General features: G+C 35.9%; 1 protein-coding gene across 1 annotated transcript; it reads left to right on the forward strand.

The window, feature by feature from the left end:
- The first annotated feature begins 720 nt into the window (after window positions 1-720).
- On the forward strand, window positions 721-3,539 carry LOC147523868 (uncharacterized). Its single transcript, XM_086562781.1, has 3 exons — window positions 721-1,011; window positions 3,016-3,091; window positions 3,182-3,539. Exons 1-3 carry the CDS (start codon window positions 851-853, stop codon window positions 3,422-3,424), a joined length of 480 nt encoding a protein of 159 aa, XP_086418907.1. The 5' UTR covers window positions 721-850; the 3' UTR covers window positions 3,425-3,539.
- The last annotated feature ends 10,835 nt before the right edge of the window (window positions 3,540-14,374 follow it).

Consider the following 14,374-nt stretch of genomic DNA (forward strand, 5'->3'; position numbering starts at 1 on the left):
AGTATATTCCTTGGTTATGATGAGGTGGGGAATGATCCATATATGGATACAAGTGAGTGGGATGTGGATGGTCATGCTTTATAGTTTGGTAATATAAGAGTTAAGCTAAGTTTAAAATAGGATAGAATTGACTATGTGATTTTTCTCGGAATATCGTTTTGGTTATGGCTGACATTATCGCTTTTGGGTCTAAGATTTAGTAGTAGTGTGTTCTTTTTTTCAAGTGGGGGTTCAATTTATTATTCAAAGCGTTGTTGTTGTTGTTGTTGTTTTTTTTTTTTTTTGTTTTTGTTTTTTTTTTTTTTTTTTTTTTTTTTTTTTTTTGTTTAAATCTGAATATGATTCTTATTTTAGAAGAGACACAAGGACCTCCTAGTAATGAACTGAAACATTATAGGACTTATTTGCGTAAGGTTGAGATATAATGCATCATATGCAAATGGATCAAGCCTACAAAAGGGGCATTGTAGCTAAATTCAAATGGCTCGATAATATGCAATTCTGCTGGTTTTGGAGATATTATTAGGGACCATGGAAGACACTACTACAGAAAAGGGTTTTAGTGACTATTTTTAAAGGTTTTTTGTGACCGTTGGATCTTAAATTGTCACAAATGGTTTTCTCTAGGAAAAGGCATATGAATGGAATACTATTTGTGACTATTTTACTGTTTGTGACTATTCTCTAAGAGCTTCATGCCTAAATGATTGTTTGAAGTTGAGTTGCACTAACGTGGACGTTAGTTCAAACTCAATATTAGTTAATGGTAGATCACCTGCACCTTGGTATTTTCTTAAAATTTTAGTAGAGTATACAAGTAAAAAGTTGCAACTTAATTCACTTCATTTGTATGTTTCATCTCAGGGTAACGAGTGAAGCATCTGACTTGCTAGCAATGTTTTCGAGTGTGGATGATGATGCTATATTGTACTTTGCCCCTCCACTGAAAGTGCAGTTGAAAAAAACGTTATCGGATGTATTTATGATACAACTCATTGAATGCATGTTCAGGTAACTCTTAACCCCTAAGATTTTCACAAGAAAAAAAGAAAGGAAAGAGTCCATTACAATTTGTGCTATCTAGAATAATTATTGCATATTGTTCTTTAATAGGTTGTTGGCGCAAGCAACACCCATAATGGTGTTGATATGCTTCCAACATTTGTGCCATTGAAATGTAACGACCCTACACGTGTATTATTTTGTTATTTCTTAACGACCATTTTGATCAATCGACCAAATGCCAATTCAGAGTGTGTAATGCATACCAAATGGTTACAAAGCTTAATAATTGATAAGGATTTTGGGGGCTTTGCTTCGTGGTTATTTCTTATTGAATTTCAAATCTATTTTAAAGTTCTTGGGGTTGAATTAATTGCAGGTAAGTGTTTTGATTGGTGTGCATTGTATACCAGTTTTACTCCCTTTTTCTCTCAAGGCACATAGCCCAAAGGGTTCCTCTCCATCAAATTCTCTCTTCTCCTTCTCTTTTTGTCTCTCTTTTGTATGACAATTTTGTTCTTTGGCTCCAGCAGATCTGTCCAAAGCCTAAATTTGTACTTTTTTAATGTAATTTCTCTTTTGAAACTCGATGCATTTCCCAATTGCATCATTTTGTTGCTCAGATGTATTGGATTCATGGTTTTCATTTCAGCACACCCATTTTTTTTTACGATTGATTGCTTTTAATTCATTCCTTTTATTACTCATTTTGGAGTAGAAGTTTTACATGACAAGTTAGTATTTCCATTATCTATTCTTTTGAACTGTGAATGTTGTCATGGGTTGTTTTTGAAGCATAAAATTAAATAAAATCACGCCAATTACTAAGTGTTGAAAGTTGAAGTTGCTGGGATTACTTTTTCTTTCTTTTTCCTACTACAGTTGTCAAAGAAGAATAGCCTGGCAGTTGAGTACAAAAATATTCCCCTTCCATTTGTAAGTGAATGAGTGGTAGGAGTTAAACCTGGCATGGAAACATCATCCAAGTATATTTTGTATTGGCGGGGATTACGAACTGTCATCCAGGCAATAAGAGCAAAGGTTTGAGGACAGTTGGAATACAAGAGTTATTTTTACAATTTCTAAACTTTGAAGATTTTATGTCCTCTTAATAGGAAGGATCCGTGAACAACTGGCCACTGGACCATCTCATATCTTTATGAAAAGTTAGATGTGTACAACACGTGTCAGTTGTTTTGCTTATTAATGTGTAATTGAGCACTTGCATTTTGTAATTGATTTTAATTACACTGCTTGAACTTTTTCTTTAGTGAACTTTCATCAAGAGTTTTTTTTTCCTAAGAATGAATTTGTTATGAAGTGGTAGAGTGCAATTAGGTTTTTCAATCCAATATGTATCAGATACATTTGCATGGGTACAGAGTTTTTAAAAGGAATGTTAAAACTTCACAATATCCAAGCGTCTCAAATAAACTCCGCGCCGCATTTTCTCATAATTCCCCCACCAAACCACACCACAATGTTAGAACCACACCTCTCTATCATAAACCATAATTTTATTGCTTGATGAATTGTTAGAATTTACTTACGAATGTGGACACCCCACATTTATTAAACCATAATTTAATTTCATATGAATCAAAAGCAGTGTTTTAATGTTAGCAAGCCCATTTTCCTTTTTCTTTATAGTATTTACTAGCAGATTTTATCTATTTTTGTCTTCTTTCTATACTGGAGATATGGGGTGCATATCACAAAAGCCCATATTGTTGAGTAGAGATTTGTTCCCTGCCCTTGCTTCCATTTGACAAGCTGTTCTGTAAGTTGTGGTTACTCAACTATACAGACCATAAAGTGTATGGAATAGCAAATTCATCGTATATTCGATAATCTATACCAAATTGAATTTAAGAAAAATCTCACCCCACCTATGTTTCTTCAACCGGGTTATAGGAGTTGGGACATGTTCTTTCTCACTTTACTGTTTGTTTCTTTTCCTATCTGGTTTTTATATTTATTACTCTCATATTTATATCTGCTTATGTAAACCAGTGATCGCTTCCTCCCTGACAAAGCCATTGACTTGATTGATGAGGCTGGTTCTCGAGTTCGGCTTCGTAATGCACAGGTATAATTTGTCATGTCTCATAACGTAATTTTTTTCTGCTTTGTTCCAGAAGTGTTAAACTTAGTGGATTACCTGCTCTTTCCCTTACAGCTCCCTGAGGAAGCCAGAGAACTCGAAAAAGAGCTCAGACAGATTACAAAGGAGAAAAATGAAGCTGTACGTGGCCAGGGCTTTGAAAAAGTAGGTAATTTTTGTATTTTATATAGTTCAAGTATGTATAGCTTCATGAGCCACAAGGAAAGATTTTCATCTATTCCTTCTCTCTTAGAAACCATGTTATTGAAATTCAAAAGCTCGTCAAAGTCTCATAATTACCGATGCACTAAAGTCTAATAATTGCCAATGCACTGGAGCAAATAGAGTTTGTCAAAAACCAAGATTGCACTAAAGCTTTTGCACAAACCTTGCGTTGGACAAACAACCATAGTTGTACATAATGTTTACTACAGGTTGGGATAGCATAGCCATCACATTCAAATTTGTATGTACTTTAAGTTTCTCCAAAGTTGCGCATCATAATCAAAAGAAACATTTTTCTGGAAAACTTGCAATGTATCAAATCCAAATTGCTATTTCATTGTTTAAACAGGGACAATGTCAGAATGAGAATTTTGCCTAAAGTGAAAAGGCAATAAGCCAATAACAACATACCTACGGAAGTACTCAACAGGGGAAAAAACCAAGTAAGATGGTTCTCCTGTCCTCTATTGAAACACATGATAACATTACCAATATGCAGTGAAGTAATTTGATCAAACACGTCAAAGATAGATGGAATGGGTCTCTTTAAGGGATGGATATCTAGAAGTACAGATAGTTATACCAAGCATACATTGAGATAAAATTGTACAATATCTTGGCACCAACGCCTGAGTATTTTCGACCACCACACTGAAGAAGGCTTCAGAGCTGCAACTATTATCATTACCCACTGACAAAAAAGAGGTGCTCATCACTTACTAAAAAACAGTATTCAAGATTCATAAGGCAACGTTCAGGCTATACATTTCAAAGTTTTAAATAGAAAGAAAGTAGACATTCTCTTGTATCTCAAAGTACTTAAGTTCAGCTTTTGACCCTGCTCAATTTTCAAGCGATAGATATGCACCTATAGAAATAGACGCCAATTATAATAAATCTAATAAAGTTTTTTTAGCTATTAAAACATAAAAATTCTGCCATGTGATGGAAAATTAGAGCACGTTAGCAATTAAGGTGCAAAAGATGGACAACTACCTCTTATGCATGCATAAATTTCGTCACTAACTCTTCAATCTATAGGTGAACTGAACTATTAGAAGCAAAGTCACATTCTATCTATCAACCACTCTAAACTGCATGTTTCTTAAATTTAATGATATGTTTGACCCCCACCTATTGGGTAAAAACGCCCATTAGTAGGGGTCTCCATTTTATTCAGTTGACCGACAGGGGCTAAAGCCCAATTTGCAATACCATGGATCAATGTACATGCCCATTAACTCATGTGTCTAAGGCTGAACCTTAGCCACATGGCTTGCCACTAATGTATGTACGTTGATTTGTGTCCAGATTCATTTCTTATCAAAGAGATAGTTATCGGTTAGCCGGTTATATTCTATCACAATTACTCAAGATACAAGATTACTTGAGTTACAAGGACTCTTACTCTACTTCTATAAATACCAAACTATATTTCATAAGGAACTACGTGGAAACTTGATCCCTAGAGAATAGATCTTGGGTGCGTGAAGCAGTACCATTATTTGGTTGATTTCATCTCCCCAACATCAAATTCTACGTTTAGTGTGTTGTTTTTTACCATTCTTCTTTGTTGTGTTGAAGCGAAGTTCTATCTTTAAACAAATAAATCTTATGAAGATTCCTAGATATATATATTTCTGCACTTCAACCACATAAACACATGACATAGACACACTCTCCAATAGAAAGCATAGTTTTCCAAATTATGGAAAATGAAAAGTACAAAGCCTACCTTTCATCTCTTATACGCTCCCATATGTAACAGACAAATGTGCTTAATACGTTTACAACCATGTCCAAATGGTTCTAAACACATATTGATAATATAAACTTGGTCACTATAATCAAACACAATTGAACATCACATTAGGTTATTCAAGTCTCCAAATGCCAGTATATAATAAAAATAAAATGGAATAGAAGTGTCAATAAACTCTGATTTCTAGGCTTGCCAACGATCGATAATGAATTAAACGTGTAGAAAAGGGTCAACAAAGTCTATCTAGTGCATGCACATAAAAGGTACCAATTTTTCGAATGCTATTACCTGTACCCAACAAAAAGTGGATAATACTTATACACAAAAAGTGATTTTGTTTTTTTTTATTAAGGAAGTATTATGCATCATAAAACACAAAAACAAATCTCTACTGCTATGACTTCGCTTTCCTACAATAAGATAACACGTGAACCATATCACCAATGTTGGGAGGATGATCCCATGTTCTACACAATAATTTGTTTAGACAAAATTCCAGCTCCCTAACACCTACAAGAGACCAGAAAAATGGACAATTGATTAGTAAACTACATATTCATGAAAATTCAGCCATTAACGACACAATTCATAATCAGCCTATAACAACAAACAAATCACAAAATTCAACATTGAACTAAACTGAAATGTTAACTAAGATACAACTCTGTTATTGCCATACCAACTGATATGTCCACATTGTGGCAGTACTTAATAGATTTATACCTGACATCCCATGTCTCAGGAGGTTCACACTTAAAATAATACATCATGAGTTTTACCCTTGAACTCTATACCCACCAAAATAAGACAAATTAGTTGACATCCCTAGTAGAAACACCAAACAGTTGTCAATTCTGCATAGTTGAGGGGCTTGACCTAGGCAAACTCCACATCACATTCTGTAGCAAGTAAACTCTAATTCCTTTGAACAATTTGTATTTTATCATTCATAACCAGAAGAATCAGCTTGTAACCTACCTTCTTCACCAAAGACTTGAATGGAATACACTAAACTTCCCCCACTTCTTCATACAATGCTAATAATTAACCCACTTGTATAGTAGTTGATCAGTTTCAGCATAATAATTTATTCAGGATGCTCATTACGTGCTCCACACAACAGTTACAGTTTTGTTAAAACTTGCAACTGGGGAATTGAAGCCCGCAAGCCATAGCCAATATATGAGCAATGTCATAAATAATACTTTATATGAATTATTGTTGCAAATGCTTGGGCAATCATATAAAAAACTAATACCAATCAAAATACTATACACACAACATATATAACCTGCACATAAATCTAACAGTCATGATATCAAACATGTTGAGCAGCAGAAACCACAATAAAATTTGACCTTTTTTTAAAATATGAGTGAGAAATATATTTATGACCTAGCTCATTTGTACCAGCCCTTTTAGGAGCACGGTCGGAGTGTTCCAACCAAAATTACTGCTTCCATGCTCCATAGACACCTGTTTTGTGGGAAAAATGATAGAAAATAAAACAATCATCGCTTTGAAATCAAAATCACCAAGACAAACCAAGAAAATGGGAAAAAAAAAAAAAAAAATTTAATCATTGTTTTCTCTATTCTCTATTTAACAAAGCTGATGGCTTTGGCGGTTTGGTGAACCGAAGGCTTTTGAGACTTTGGAAGGCGAAAGGTTTCAAAACTTTATTCCTAATAATTGTGCTAATTAATTCTCTAATTTCCTAATCTTGCTCACACTGTGTTCGAGAGCATCTTAACCACTACTCAGCCGACCGTAAGATGGAATCCCAGCCGTGGGTCATAAAATTTCCCTCCCTTGTTATATTGATGTTTTCTAAAAGCGAAAGATAATAAGGGTTCACAAAGCGGAATATTAAACAATCATTAGTTTTATAGGATTCTTGTTAAGGATAAAAACAATGAAGCTATTCATATAGGAACCATTCAACAAATGGCTTTCTATTGGCTGCAACCAGATGGAAACAACAACATATTAGTCTCAATCTGACCTCAGTTCTTGCAAGGTTATGATGAGTGCATGGAAGTGGACTTGTGTCGATAATGATGAGTTGGCTAAAACAGCTGCAAATCAATCGTATATCCATTTATTTTCTGGTTCAGATATTAATTTTACACTAATCAAATTTGGATTTGAACTCAACACACATAAATTTTAGCGAAAATCATTATCCATCAATATCCCTTAATTTGCAGGCATATTGAAACACAAAATTCGATATCCAGACTTACATCAAAAAACTGTGTCATCGTGTGTTATACTACATAACTACAGTGAAATTCAATGGCAAAATTACCTAGATCTTTTGTTTGCCTTGGCAATGTGTTTTAACGTGCTTCCTAACTTCCCAACATATTGTTTTAACACTTCTAGCCTTAAAAATGTTATAAGCGCATTCCTCACACAATAGATTAAGGACAATAAGAAAAACAGAGTGTACCAGTGAGTTCTTACTGACCTTCCTCAAGTATGTGATGTCTAATGGCGATCAAACCATAGAATCCATATTGGTAGTCATCTGATCTATCTAAAGAGTGAAAAGCACGCAAATCAACTTTAATGGACTAAAGTTCTAATCCCTACTCAAAAAACTTAAATAGCTATGCTTATAAGAACCATAATAACCACACCAGTAAATCCAGTAAATGGAGCTATAGAACCAGCAAATGCCGGACTTACAGCAAGAAGCGCAAAATCAAGATTGTGTCGTCATGTGTTATACTGCATAACTACAGTGAAACTCAATGGCATGGCAAAATTACCTAGATCTTTTGTTTGCATTGGCAATGCGTTTCAAGGTGCTTCCCTACGACTCAATCCATCTTTTCAACATATAGTTTCAACACTTCTAACTTTAAAAATGTCATAAGCACGTTTCTCACATGATAGATAAAGGACAATAAGAAAATCGAGTATACCCGGTGAGTTCTTCTTGACCTTCCTCAAGTATGTGTTGTCCAAAGATGATCAAACCATCGAATCCATATTGGTAGTCATCGATCTAAATAGTGAAAAGCAAACAAATCAACTTGAATGGAGTAACATTCTAATTCCTACCCATAAAATTTAAATAGCTATAAGAACCATAATAACCACACCAATAAATGCAGTAGCATACCTCGTCTTCATTGCCACCAAACCGAAGAAACTGATAAGCAACACAATATATTGAGGTACAACACAAAATCCTAAGAGTTCACTTGGTTTCCACCATGCACTTTTCTATTAATTTTAACATGAAAGAAACCCTCGCTTTCTTGGAACAATGAGCTAAGTCCCCTTTCATAACAAATGCAATAAAGAATTCCTGCACAAAAAAGTCTAATTCCAATTTTTTCTTTAACAGTATATGCACATGTAATGTTCAATATTAATTACAAGTATGTTCATTCAGTCCTATCAGTTTTCTCAAATGACATGAATCCCCAAACACCCAAAGATAAACAATAAATTCACAAATAATCAAACAATCAAGCACTAATAAACTCATTAACAACAACTACCTAAAATCACATAAATTACATTAGAATAATAGAATAATACAACGGAAAACTCGTTGGACCATTTTTCAAGGAACCTAGAAGTTCATCTGGTTTACTCATTAGAATTTCAAAATGTTGATCTAAAGTTCTAAACCAATACCGTAAGCTAGGCTAGCTCCATAAACAATAATCTTACCTGCTAGCTGATGCTCACATTCTTAAGGTGATGACCATTATTCACACAGAGGGACCTATGAACATCAACCCAATCGATAAACATGTCTTTTAGGTAATGCCAGCGATAACTCACTCACAGATTCCTGTAAAATGTACATTTTAAATGCTTAGGATTAAAAACACCAAATAGAAACCTATTGAACAAAACTATTTGATGCTTTAAAGGTGATTTCTATAGTTAATTATGGAAACAGTGGGTCCAGTAGTCTCTTAATAATCCATTATATTAATCTTTAAATAATCCCATATGAGACACTACCATAGAAACCATGTACTTGGTTGCTAGTGCAATGTGTAATTAACGGCGATTTTTTGATAATATTTAAATCCCTTTAACCTTATAAATAAAATATATTTGTCTAAAAAATTGGTGACAAATAATATACTCATAACAGTACGTTAACAAATCTAAGTCGTTGAAGCAAATAAATCAACTTCAAGGAAGCATGAAATAGAAAATAATATGGAATTAGATTTACCTCTGAAAACCCACTTCTTGAACAATCCTTCAACGTATTGATTACTATCAAAAACAATTCTCTAACCACTTCTTAACCATCTTGCTCCTGTTATAGTTGTGACGCCTTGCAACCTTTGTGTATGAATCTAGTATCGAAAAACAGTAATAGAAAGGAAGTAAAACTTATCACTGAGGATTGTGCTCGGCACAATTTCCTTAAGACGAAAAACGCCGCCGGTATGGTTGCCGCCAAACCTCAAGCGTCGTCTCGGGGATACGCCAAATGGATGAGCGTGTCACCACCAATGACCAGCTCTGCAAGAACCCCAAGATACTCCGGACAAGGTTTTAAACAGAGGAAAAAATAATGTTGTGTTTTCAGTATATCGTTCAAAGCAGGAGAGACTTGTTTTATAGATCTGAAAAACGCAACTTCAAAGCTATTGCCTTTATTGTTTGACTTCGAATCAAGGAAAGATCGTTGTTTCAGTTTTGGAAAGAAGACCAAAAACGCAAAAACAAGCCCAAGATACTTCGCACTCCACGCGAAGCCCAATTGGGTGGATTTGCACCTCTTGTAGCGGCGTGTGTGGGCACACACCAAGACTAAGGTTTTCGGAGCTCCCACCTCCCGAGAGCCCCCAAACCAAGGAGGCCTTGTGGTGCGCGAGCACCTCCTTATATATCTCTACACTATCCCTCCATAAGGACACAACCAATATAAACTTAAGAGTCTTAAGTTTAGTAACCAATAATGGGACTAAAGCCCCCACATTAGAGTGTAGTAGATATAAAAGGTCATGGGTTCAAACCCATGAGGACACAAATTCATTCACATTTCCAACAATCCCCACATGAATGGAATTATTAAGAAACGTAAGAAAAAGAAAAACAAAACAAGAATGTCGGAGTATGAAGAAGTTATGAATGGGTCAAGGTGTCATACGACTTGAACCTTCGCTTGGTGTTTGTCTGTCGGGATTACTAGTTGACCCAGTGACCTTAGTCTTGAACTGATTTCAACCTATATGTAAGCCAAGTCAACGGGTAACACACATAACTTCAAAAATCATCATAGAGTTCCCTCGGTTGTGCTCAGATAGCCATGAGCTTCCTGGGTTTCATGAGTGCTCTAGAGAACAAGCCTATAAGTTCTCATAGGAAGCGGCTTTTACTTCCTCACTCATATAGGTGCCTCTATCGAGTGTCTTTGTATCATTACACCCCCATGGAAAACCAGCTATAGAAAGCATTAAGAGTATTCACTCATCCTTTAAAAGATACGAAGGTACTACTACATCATAGGGATGGGTACGAGTTTTCACTCTAGGTGTAGTACCCCCACAAATCACGCAGATAACTTGTTTCCCCATTGAACCTTGATCCGGGATCTCCATTCACCAAGGTTGGGTGTCATGGGTTATCGGTGATTTAATTAAATAGGCAATTAGTCTTTAATAGACTTTAGCCCCATCCCCTCGATGTACTAAAAACCAGCTCTCTAGCGGGCCTTTAGTTAAAGGATCGACTAAATTTTCTTTTGACCTCACAAAGTCAATAGCTATGATCCCATCTCTTAACAACTCCGTCGACAAGTGTTATGTCTTCAAATTTAATATGTCGAGATTTCCCATTATAGGAAGTATTTTTGGCCCTCAAGATAGCAGCTTGGCTATCACAATTGAATAGAGACAGTGGAACAGGTTTAGGCCAAAGCGGGATATCCATCAAAAATTCCCTCGATCCACTGGCTGCTTCCTCACTAGCTTTGTCTAAAGCTATAAACTCAGATTCCATAGTGGAACGGGCAATGCAAGTTTGCTTAGATGATTTCCAAGACACTGCACCCCCCGCCATAGTGAACACATAGCCACTAGTGGATTTAGATTCCCGAGAATCGGCAATCCAATTGGCATCACTGCACCCCCTCAAGCACGGTGGATATCGCCATAATGAACACCATAATTTGAAGTGTATTTCAAATATCTCAATACTCGATAAGAGCATCCCAATGCTCATTCTTTGGGATTTATGGTGTATCTACTAAGTTTGCTTACGGCAGCGTAAGCTATGTCGAGGTCTAGTGCAGGTTCATAAGATACATGAGACTGCCTATAACCCTAGAAAACTCTAAAGGAGATACACCTAATCCGGTATTTTTTGTCAAATGTATACTAGGATCATATGGTGTTCGGCGGGTATCTGATCAAATTGATTAAATCTTTTAAGCATTTTTCTACATAATGAGATTGAGACAAAGTAATTCCATCGAGAATTATACACAATCTTAATGCCAAGAATGACATCAAAGAATACCCAAATCTTTCATGTCAAAATGCTTACTCAAAAAAAAGATTTAGTCTTATTGACGGTCTCTAAACCGGTTCCAATGATCAACATGTCATCCACATATAAACAGATAATTACACCAGATTGTTCCTCAAATTTGCAATAAATGCATTTATCTGCCTCATTAATATTAAAACCATTAGAGATTAGCACACTATCAAATTTCTCATGCCTCTGTTTAGGAGCTTGTTTGAGACCGTAAAGAGATTTCTTTAGCCTACAAACTTTTCTCTCAAGGCCTTCTAAGACAAACCCTTCTGGCTGATCCATATATATCTCCTCTTGTAATTCCCCATTTAGAAATGCCGTTTTTAACGTCCATTTGGTGAATTACTTAGATTACGAAAGTAGAAGCAAAGGCTATTAACATTCTCGATAGATGTAATTCTTGTCACAGAGAGTAAGTATCAAAGAAATCAAACCCCTTCTCTCTGTTTATAGCCTTTTGCTACTAATCTCGCTTTATATTTATCAATAGATCCATCTGCCTTAAGTTTCTTTCTAAATAACCATTTATTCCCAATAGTTTTACAACCAGGGGGCAACTCAACCAGCTCCCAAGTGTTATTGGTTATTATGGACTCATATTCACTTAGAATGGCCTCCCTCCAAAAAATGGCATCAGAAGATGACATTGCCTCTAAATAGGTCTGAGGATCATCCTCTACCAAGAAGGTAAGGAAATCAGGTCCAAAAGAGGTGTTAGTCCTAGGTCTCTTGCTCCTCCCGAAGTTCAATTTCATCTTATTGAAGAATCTTCTCGAACTCTAGGAGCAAGTGTAGAAGAACTCGAGTCCCTCCCGATCTCTCAATAAATGGGAATTTATCCTCAAAAAAGACAAAGATCCCTAGACTCAATAATGGTATTATCATCAACAAATCTATTTTTTAGATTTGAAAACTAAAACAGAGGGGCGCGCTATTGTGCATACCCAATAAAGACACAATCTACGTTTTTAGGGCCAAGTTTAGTCCTCTTGGGTGTTGGTATAGATACCTTAGCCAAACACCCCCACACTTTAAAGAATCTATAAGTCGGTGTCCTATTTTTCCACATCTCATATGGAGTTTTATCTGTGTCTTTAAAAGGTATCTTATTCGAATATAACAAAGCCGTTAGCAAAGCCTCCCCATAGGTTCATAGAAGCCCCGAGAGCTATTGATCATTGAATTGATCATATCTTTGAGAGTCCTATTTTTCCTCTCTGCTATCCCATTGGATTGGGGAGCATAAAGGGGATGGTCTCATGTACAATACCATTATTTTCACAAAATTTATTGAAAGGACGAATATTCACCTCCTCTATCGGACCTAACTATTTTTATTTTCTTGTCTAACCTGGTTCTCAATTTCAGTTTTAAAGGAAATAAATTTAGCTAAACTATCATCCTTACTCTTAAGAAGATAAATATGACAGAAACGTGAAGCATCATCAATGAATGTAACAAAATATTTATTACCTCCTCTAGTCATGTAACCTTTAAGATCACATAAGTCAGTGTGAATCAATGCCAACAACTCAGTGTTTCTTTCTACCTTTTTGAAAGGTTTCCTAGCATATTTAGATTCTACACATACTTCACATCTCTTATTTTCAGAAATAGTATTCTTGGATATGTTACCTAGATGCATCGGTTTTTAATTGAAACATTATTAACGTGTCCAAGCCTACTATGCCATGATCAAATATTTCAACCATATAAGAAGAAGCGGATGCTTTATTAAATTCAAAATCGGTTACATTGAGCTTAAACAAGCCTTCATCTAAATAACCTTTACCCAAAGGTTCCCCTTAGTCGAACAAATTTGTTCGACTCAAAGACAAGTTTGAACCCTTCTTACTAAAAGGGAACCGAAACCAGATTTTTCCTAATATCGGGAACATAAAGAACATCCTTCAAATTAAGAACATTTCAGAAGTGAACTTCAAATTAACAGTCCCTTTTCCTTCAACTCTAGAAGCGGATGAGTTACCCATGAACGGACTTTCTCCTTCTCCCGGAGGAGTGAAGGGACGAAATGCACTTTTAGTGCCACAGATGTGTTTGGTAGCCCGGTGTCTACCCACCGATCGATGTGTTACTCACCAAGTTAACCTCAAGAACCACGCAGAAAAGTTACCATCCCGAACTACATTTGCTTGTGCCTTGTCTTTCTTCCCATCATTCGGACCTTTTTGAATTTACAACCGGGGCTATATGACCTCGAGATCCGCACACATAGCAATGAATTTCAGGATTGTAAGGTTTCTTTTTTAAAGTGAGGTTGGGACTGTTTTATTCTTGTTCGCGATATGGTTTCTTTTTGACGGGAATTTAGTTGATTTAGACTTAGAAGAACTAGCGGCGTTACCTTCCACGGGTTAGCCTTAGCCTTCATTTTCTGAAGCCTCCACATTGAGTTCAAACCTTCTGTTATCCTCCTCGATCCGAAGGTTGACGATCGGATCTTCTAGTGTCATCTCTTTCTTCTTATGTTTGAGACTGTTTTTTGTACTCCTTCCACGAGGAAGGAGTTTCTCAATGATGGAAGCAACACGGAAGCCTTTGCAGATTTTATAACCTTCCCCGCAAAAATCTCATGAATAATTATTTGCAGCTCCTCCACTTGAGAAACAACAGATTTCCCATCTTCCATCTTGAATTCCAGAAACTTTCCTACAAGAAACTTCTTAGAACCTGCATCTTCAGTAGCATACTTCTTATCAAGTAAACTCCACAATTCGAAGCTTGAGTCG

This window comes from Coptis chinensis, chromosome 1 (assembly GCF_015680905.1).
Source record: "Coptis chinensis isolate HL-2020 chromosome 1, ASM1568090v1, whole genome shotgun sequence".
In the NCBI taxonomy this organism is placed as follows: Eukaryota; Viridiplantae; Streptophyta; class Magnoliopsida; order Ranunculales; family Ranunculaceae; genus Coptis; species Coptis chinensis.

Excerpts from the sequence above, each read along its gene's own strand:
- LOC147523868 (XM_086562781.1), top strand. The coding sequence starts at position 851 with ATGTTTCATCTCAGGGTAACGAGTGAAGCATCTGACTTGCTAGCAATG. Across the intron at positions 1,012-3,015 it reads CTCATTGAATGCATGTTCAG|TGATCGCTTCCTCCCTGACA; the intron begins GTAACTCTTAAC and ends TATGTAAACCAG. Across the intron at positions 3,092-3,181 it reads TTCGGCTTCGTAATGCACAG|CTCCCTGAGGAAGCCAGAGA; the intron begins GTATAATTTGTC and ends TTTCCCTTACAG.